The sequence below is a fragment of the Ipomoea nil genome, unplaced genomic scaffold, assembly GCF_001879475.1.
Source record: "Ipomoea nil cultivar Tokyo-kokei standard unplaced genomic scaffold, Asagao_1.1 scaffold3100, whole genome shotgun sequence".
Lineage (NCBI taxonomy): Eukaryota > Viridiplantae > Streptophyta > Magnoliopsida > Solanales > Convolvulaceae > Ipomoea > Ipomoea nil.
In genome coordinates this window covers 831322-839998 of record NW_017619528.1, presented here as the reverse complement: position 1 = coordinate 839998, position 8677 = coordinate 831322, and the positions used below count along the sequence as shown (strand labels likewise).

At 38.2% G+C, this 8677-nt stretch overlaps 1 protein-coding gene and 1 long non-coding RNA gene across 2 annotated transcripts; both read left to right on the top strand.

Moving 5' to 3' along the window:
- Positions 1 to 1574: 1574 nt before the first annotated feature.
- On the top strand, positions 1575 to 2188 carry LOC109166452. Its single transcript, XR_002051664.1, has 2 exons — positions 1575 to 1732; positions 1919 to 2188. It is a non-coding gene; the product is annotated as an uncharacterized LOC109166452 (long non-coding RNA).
- A 1288-nt stretch (positions 2189 to 3476) lies between these two features.
- On the top strand, positions 3477 to 4341 carry LOC109166451 (argininosuccinate synthase, chloroplastic-like). The gene is made up of 3 exons (XM_019315408.1): positions 3477 to 3582; positions 3695 to 3880; positions 4079 to 4341. Exons 1-3 carry the CDS (start codon positions 3511 to 3513, stop codon positions 4103 to 4105), a joined length of 285 nt encoding a protein of 94 aa, XP_019170953.1. The 5' UTR covers positions 3477 to 3510; the 3' UTR covers positions 4106 to 4341.
- Positions 4342 to 8677: the final 4336 nt, after the last annotated feature.

Here is an 8677-nt window from a genome sequence, read left to right as displayed (position 1 = left end):
ATGGAAAAGAAAATGGCTTACTTGTAGCGGTGGCATTTAATGGTGTCCGAAAGACGAGCAAAGTGGAAGAAAAGAGCAAAGGTAAATGTAGAGAGCCTAGAGAGAGAAAGTAAAGAGAGTGTGTGGAAAAGAAAAGGAGGAAAGCGGAAGAAGGTTGGCCAACGAGTAAGCAAGTCTGACTGGTTAGTTGTGCTGACCGGTCAGACTATTAAAATAATATTAAAAAAATAAATAAATAAAGAAGGAAAAAAAAGTGAAGAATGACTGGCTGACCGGTAAAAAGTGGAGCAGACTAAAAAAAATTTAAAAAATAAAAAAATAAAAAAATAATAAAAAAACCGAGTAGACTTTCATCATGATTAGTTGGCGAAATCATTAGTAGATTTGAGAAGAAAGGTTTCTCTCTGAAAGGTTTGAAGAACATCATTATGGATCATGCTTTTGCTAAAAAGCACGATATATGTTGATTTGTCTTAAAAGCCATTCTCTAATGGACTTGTGGAGTATATTGTTTCTGCAGGCTGTTGTGGCAATGGCGTGGGAAGGAAATGGCGTGGTTGTAACTGGTAAGAAGATCATTGGAGCCACAAACCCCTTGAGTCTGCCCCGGGCCGGGCATCATCCGTGGTAACTTTGCTATCGACTTTGGGAGGAATGTCATCCATAGTAGTGGTTCAATCCATAATCCATACATTTCAGTTGCTTTGCAGAGGAAGTACGTATACACACATACAAAGTATATATGCATTGTCCACTAGTTACTTTCACTGCTGGAAATTAGCCTTTTTCCGACCTCATTTCCGACCACTCAAATAATTGATCGCAAAAAGTGATTTATTTTTATTTTTTCGACGGAGGGTTGTAATGGTCGGAAAGTGGTCGGAATTTCCGACCACTATTTACATGGTGATCGGAAATATTTTGCAAAATTTAATTATTTTATTACCCTCTCTTACATAAAGTAGTCTTCCTCTCAAATAAAAAAGTCTTCTCTCTCAAATAAAAAAGTCTTTCCTCTCAAACAAAAAATACGCTATAATTTTTGCCCAAACACAGTACTTCGTCCAAACAAATACCACACTTCGCATCTCTCAACAGAGCCAAACACTTCCCACTTCTGCACGCCGTCGCTACCGCCTTCGCCGCTATCTCAGCCTTCTCTTCGTCGTCGATCCCACCTCCTCTGCCGTCTCTACCTGCACCAAAGTCTCTCCCGTTGTCGCCTCTTCCCGACTCTGCCATGGTCTCCATCACCATCCTAGTTCTCTAATCTTAATCCCTAATCCTTAATTTCCTTATTCTATTGAGCAAACCTGTGGCTACTTCATAGGAGCGGCGTGAGCAGACCGCCGTGAGGTACTCTCTTTTCTCTTCTTTCATTGTAGGGTTTATCTAGGTACTTTTCTGTGACATATATATCTTTTTGAGCTGAATGGATTTTTATGCTTTACTCTTATTATTTGAGTCTACTGTGGATGAGGAGATAAGAAGACCGCCGATTTCAATCACTCATTTCAAAATGTAAGCATTTTTCTTTATAGCTCGAGTCTAATTCACAAAATATCCAGGTTTATTTTGGCATACCAATTCTGATTCAGTATATTGTTACTGTATAAATTAATATTTGTGTGTGAATTTGTATAGGTGAGGCTGAAAGGCAAGAAAAAGGGGAGAAGGCTGCCTAGGATTCAACATCCACCTGCAACACCGAAGAAGAATCCGTTTAATGATGGTTAGTAGGGTAAAATTGAAATTGATGAGTCTTTGAGATGATGATTCAAATGAATATTCTGAGCTTATTTCAGTTGTAATTTCTGATTATATGGGGAGAGAACCGCCTAGGATTTGCTTGTTAGTCGTGTTACTTAGTTGAAATTGTGACTGTCCATTGACCAATCTGCAAAATTATGAATTGCAGTTCCTCTGCATAGATGTGAGGGCAATGATCACTATAAGGAAGAAGATTATGAAGATGCTTGTTGACAAGATTGAATACGAGTGGGTATCTTTCATCAACGGGATTGGTAGAGGAATCTTGATGACCAGTCTGCATTTATTGATGTTATTAAGGGTTTACTGATATAGATTAATTGGAGTCTTTTGAGGTTCTAAATTGTTTGTCTTATGCAGTTATGCACTTTGAACAGGAAATAGAGAACAAATATTTTGCATGACCTCATTAAATATATCATGTTAGCTGTTTGTGTGAGCATTTGCGTTTTATCTTTCTATGACAAGTATTTTCTATTGTAGGTTGTTTGCTAAGTAATTGGTTTGGATATGAAAATTTAAGTGTTTCATGTGAAAAAGTTAAATTCTATGTCTATATTTGTTGATGTAAGCCAAGTTTGTGCTTAGAGCTTATTGTTGTGTGTTTATGCAGTTTTTTGAGCTTGTATAACCGTGAAGGCATAGAAACTATTGGGCTTGATGATGCAACAAGGCAACTAGGTACTGATCTAATTTTTCAATTTTCTTTTATTGCATATGGTTTATTTTAAACATTTTTTTTTCCGGAAAGTGTATGTGCTGAACTTGAGGTATTTTTGGTTGTGGTTTAGGGGTTGAAAGGAGGAGGATCTATGGCATTGTGAATGTTCTTGAAAGTGTTGGTGTAAGATCTTTAAATTGGCATTAACTTCATCTTTGGATCCATTTAATTACTTGGATTACTGAGGGTGTCTTCTTCTTTTTGTTTGACCTCGATTGTTCAGGTTCTTTAATTTCAAGGAAGGCATAGAGTAGGTATACATGGAAAGGGTTTGAAGCAATTCCTGGAGCTTTTCAAGAACGGAAGGTAACAAGACATATATTAGCTTAGCTAGCAGCTTGAACATAGCAAGAAATTATCAATTCTATTTTCTTTTCTCATCTCAATTCAATAAATTTGATAATGGGAGAGGAGGTAGAAAGGGAGCATTAATGCATATAATGGAGATGTCGTTGTCCAAGTATGTCTCTTTAATTTGTCAGTAAAGCAACGTTGCTGAAGATGGCATGAAAATGCAGGTTGAACAATTGTGTGATTGATTTTAATTTGTTCATATAAGACTAGTATTGCACTTTCTGTTTCCTTAAAACTCTTTCACGAACTTGTTACTTACAGGGATATAATGGCAGCCAATCATGGAACACTGCATTTGTTGTCCAAGCAATCATTTCCACGAACCTTACTAAAGAATATGGTAAAACTTTGAGAAAAGCGCATGAATTCATAAAGAACTTACATGTAGAACATCTTCTTTTACAATCTGGTTTCTACGCTTGTATTGTTAGTAGCTTGACCCTCTTATCTCTTATATTTATTATTTCTTAATATGTTTTTTGCTTCAAATGTCTTAGATGACTGCCCGGGAAATCACATTTTGTTCATGATCAGATCTAAAAAATGTTTTCAGTTTCATCTAATGAAAGGCCATTCATAAATACAATTGTTGTATATTTCTCTGTATTTGTTGTCTTATACTATATATTACTTATGATCTACCACACTTTTGGTAATGTTAGGCAATGGTTGATGTTGCTAGAGAAGTTGGAGCTAATGTTGTTTCTCATGGATGCACAGGGAAGGGAAATGACCAGGCATGATTTACGATCTTCTATTCTTTTTTCCATGTTCCTTTATGATTTGCAAAGTGCATTGGACTTGCTCTTTGATTCCATCTTTAGAAATATGGCCTTGATTATTTTACAGGTTCGCTTTGAGCTTACCTTCTATGCTCTGAATCCTGAACTTAGTGTTGTTGCCCCCGGGAGAGAGTGGGACATTAGGGGAAGAGAAGATGCTATTGAATATGCAAAGAAACATAATGTTCCTGTACCTGTGACAAAGAAGTCCATCTATAGTAGAGACAAGAATCTTTGGCATCTTAGTCATGAGGTAGAACTGTCTTTTTACTTATCTGCCTATCTGCCTACTTTTGTCGAAGTCTATAGCTTACTTAAGCAGCTAAAACCTCCACTCCTCCAGACTGGGATTTCTATGACATTTTATCTGGTGAACATTTTAAAATTTCAAGGGGGGTCTTGGGTTGACTGCTTTGGATTTCAACTTAGTTTTAATCATTCTTTTTGTTAGGATCTTGGCATAAAAGAGATTGTCTAGTACTCACCTACAGTTAAATACATAATTTCATCAAATGTAAAGATGAGATAAGAAATTGCTACTAATTGAATATTTTACCTTTTAAGAAGAAATTGCGTAGCAAGGTAAAAGACGAGGTCAGAAATAATTTGTCATTTGTAGAACTACCTATTATCTTTTAATTTTTTTCAGAAAAATTATGAATAATGACATCCCATTTTTTGTGCCATGAACCCAATAAATACCATATTGTGCCAATGAACAATGCTTATGTATATATGCACCCATTTGACAGATTGTTCAAAACAAGACAACATCAGTTTTTGTGGTGTGGTGATGTTTGTTCACTTTTTTAAGTTTTTGTTGTTTGTTTGTTGTTTGGTCCCTGCTTATGAAGTGTTCTGTATGCTAAATCGTAGGCTTCTATACGTGAATTTGCTGAAGCTATCCGTGCTTATCGAGTTATCTCCCCTGATTCTGATCAGCAACTTGTTAAACTTGCAGAAGACTTAGGAAGTATGCCTCAGTTCTGGTTACTTTCTCCCAATTTTGGTTTTATTTATTTATTTTTCTCTTTTGCCTTTCCCTCTCTCATTTTTCATTACTTATTGCATAGTTTTGTCAAAAAAGTCTGATGGTCCATAACACTTCTTATTTATAGGCACCTTGAAGCCACTGAGCATCATATTAAGAAGCTTCATTCCACTGATCTATTATCGTTCCTACGTAACTTTACTTGCTAGCAATGTTTTTCAACTTTTTGCAACATCAATGATGTAAATGCTACTTGACCAATTTTACTTTCTCTGTTCTTCATAATTTTTGCCAATGAAATGTCTGTATGTTTTGTATTTATTTTTCCGTAAATATCTTACTAGCTTGCAACTATTTATATATATATATATATATATATATATATATATATATATATATATATATATATATATATATATATATTTATTTATTTTCATTTCACTACGGAGGATCCTCCGTAGTGAAATGAATTTTTTTTAGTGACTACGTCTAGTTTTCCGACCACCAAAGTGGTCGAAATTTCCGGAAACACTAGACCAGCCTGACTATTCTTCTGGTCGTTTTTTCCGACGGCATTAAAAAAGTGGTCTCTATTTTCGATCACTTCCTCTGGTGGTTGGAAACAGCGAGAGGGAATTTTTCGGATACCCAAATTGGTCGGAAAAGAGATCGGAACAGGCGTTTCCGACCTAATTAAGGCCATTTCCGACCACTTTCAGGTGGTCGGAAATCGGCAGATTTCCAGCAGTGTTTGCATGTGCTGTGTATACCTGTATATAAATTTAGGCTTGTCTGTAGAAACGCACATGCATCACCCTCTAATTTGCCTTTTCACTTTACAGGTCATATATATATATATATATATATATATATATATATATATATATATATAATTTAAAAAAAAACGCATTGTTGTTGCAGCTGGCCACAACTGGCCAGTGAAAACAAAGCCTGGTCGGTCGCTGCGCCTGACCGGCATTGTTACGGCTGGCCAAACTGGTCAGCCGCAAACAAGGCTCGGTCGGTCGCTGCGACTGACCGGCGTTGTTACGGTTGGCCAAGCTGGCCAGCCGCAGGCAAGGCCTGGTCGGTCTCAGCAACAGACCGACCAAACGGAGGTGCTGACCGGTGGTCCACCACCGACTACCGGTCCCCTTAAGCATTATAAAAAAAAATAAAAAGAAAGAAACTAAGAGTGATCCAAATGTGGCTGAATATGGACTGCAAACAAGATTAAAACAAATGAACATGGGAAATGAAAGCAGCCTAGATGCTTCTGCATGTGAGGTTTGAAACAAAGCAAAGACTCACGCAGCGCACAAAACTTCTTTGGAGGAAACGAGACCCGCCGGAAGTCTCCTCTGTCGCGGATATATTGAAGCCAATGTCGTGCGTCACCGTGAGAAGAGGAAGAGAGATGGTTTGAGAGATACAGAGAAAGTATGTTATTTGAAAATTGTTTCGGCTCTGGCAAGTTAGGAAGATTTGAGAGATGTTTTGGTTTGAAAGATACAGATAAGCTTTATGGGGGGATTACCTAGGCTTTTGTTTCTCAATGTTTCGGTTTGTGAGTTCCAACGCCTGACAAAGCAAGGCATAGCTAGGAAGAGAATGGATTTCTATGATGTTTAACTTTTATACACTCAGCTTTGATTTTCCTTACTCACAGGAGGCATATAATAGTATATACACAGCTTTGATTTTCCCTACTCACGGGAGGCATATAATAATATATGCATGCAATAGTGTGGGTAAAAAAAAAAAAAAAAAAAATATTGCTAGGCAGCTTTGTTTTAACTCTCCTTTTTTTTTTATTATTATTATTATTATTATTATTATTATTATTATTATTAGCGAATCAAAGCATATTTTGAGATATTTTCCTTGAGACATCGACTTCACGAAGTCTCAAGAAAATGGAGGGACTGGATGATGGATAACATACTAGGCCCGGGCCACATGGATCGGCCCAATAAAGCGACTCGATCGAGGAAGTCCAAGAAAGATATACAATACGGAGCAACCAAAGAGTTTGTCAAGGATTGGACTTATGATTTTCAATATAATTAGAATTGGACACATTATTTCTAGTATAATAGAAGTATGCCTTATTATGTAACTAAGACTCCCAATATGAGACAGTCTAGAATTCTTATTCCTTATAGGGCTCTAGGCCCAAAATATATATAAATAGACCCTCCATCTATGGGAGGTGGGGGGGGGGGGGGGGGAGGACTTTCATTATTCACTAGCAATACTCATCAATACAAAAGTTCCTATATTTTCTCCATATTTTTCCTATATTCTCGTTATTCTAACGGTAGTGTTGGCCTGCCGTTGACTGCCCAAAAGTCATAAATCCAACAATGTCAAAACCCACCAAATACAACAAAATGACTTGAATCAAAGGAATAGTCAAGCAATGGCATACAAGAACCCTAAACACAAGCTCTAGATATGCATTTTCACAAGACAATGCATAAACACTCACATTTCATAGCAAAACACATGTAGAATCCAAGAAATCATCATATAGGTGAGAAAAATATGTTTTGTAGAGCATGGGTTACCTCAATCGCTTATCCAACCAAAAACAACGCCAACATAGACTAGGCTCAACTCATAAGCCAAACGGGAATCTGAGAATCAAACCGAATTACCCACAAGCTTACCACCTAAGCTAAGCTTCTCTTTGTTACACTAGTCCTATTTTAACAATAAGGTAATAAGCAACATACTTACCAGCTGATTAACAACTTATCCAAAACTAAACATATGCTATAGGTAAAATTCAAACACATGCTTTCCCCATAACCAACTCATACCCTTACCACTAAACTAAGCAACCTATTAGTAACCTTACTAATCAACAAACTAATTAAGCTAATTTAAACAACAACAACCAAAGCCAAAGCTCACCACGCTTCTTCTTCGTCTTCTTCATGCAACTAAGCCGCGGGTAGGCGACGGGCACACCACCACCCCATCCTCTGCCCACGGGGAACACCGGAGTTGCCACATCGCCGGAGCTCGATCCGGAGCTACCACCGAGCACGGCCGTCGACAAGGAGAAGAGAAACGCTACCGGGAAACTCCGCCGTCGAACCGCCGCCGTCAGCTTCGTGCCAAGCCACCACCACGCACTGCCGGAAGAAGGGGAGCGATTGTCGCTGCTCACCGAGATCGCCGGAGGGAGGAGTCTACTCGCCGGAGAGAGCTGCCTGCTCCGCTGCTCCGTTGCCGTCGAGAAGAAGAGAGATCCAAAAAGCTTTTTACACCATCCAAGCTGCTGCCGGAAGCTCTGTAACTCGTCTAAGCCACATGTTGCCCGAGGGAAGCTGCTTTACTCACGCCGGAGGACCGTAGGAGAAGGAAAGGTCGAAGCTTTGTCGATGCCGCAGTTGTCACGCACCACCACTGTCACAAGCTCCCGTCCTAGCTGTTGTTGCCGGAAGAAACAACCAAACTGCCGCCACACTTCCCACCGGTCTTGCTCACAAACACCGCCCAAACACCACCTCACCACCATTGTTGGCCGAGAAGAGCTAAGAGAGAGGGAGACGGAAAAGAGGCAAGATGGAATGTTTTGGTTGCAGATATTTTGGAGGGTTTTACTACTGCATGATCATGCGTTCATCTCAAGTAGGATAGGGCTTAACATCTTTGGGTAATGGGTCATATTTGAGGTGTGGGCTAGACTAGATGGGTCAAGCTTAGATACTCTTGGGCTTAAGATTAGGAATTAGATAAGATATTGGTTTTGGGTTAAACATTTTGGACTCATCAAATAATATAACACATATATTTATACCAACATTTGGGTTTACTAGCTTGGGTTCATATAATAAATAAATACATTTTTGGGCTTAAGGCATTTGGGCACAAAAATGCCGGTTCACAATAATAGGTAGACCCGAGCCCAATTTTAAATTAATTAGCTATATAAATATTTTTTTATTAAAAATATTTATTATCGGGACTATAATTTATTTTTAGGCAAATACCGGGTGTCACACTAACACTTAGATTCTTAAGGTCACTTTAAGGTCTCAAACCATT

Excerpts from the sequence above, each read along its gene's own strand:
- LOC109166451 (XM_019315408.1), top strand. The coding sequence starts at position 3,511 with ATGGTTGATGTTGCTAGAGAAGTTGGAGCTAATGTTGTTTCTCATGGA. Across the intron at positions 3,583-3,694 it reads CAGGGAAGGGAAATGACCAG|GTTCGCTTTGAGCTTACCTT; the intron begins GCATGATTTACG and ends ATTATTTTACAG. Across the intron at positions 3,881-4,078 it reads TTTGGCATCTTAGTCATGAG|GATCTTGGCATAAAAGAGAT; the intron begins GTAGAACTGTCT and ends TCTTTTTGTTAG.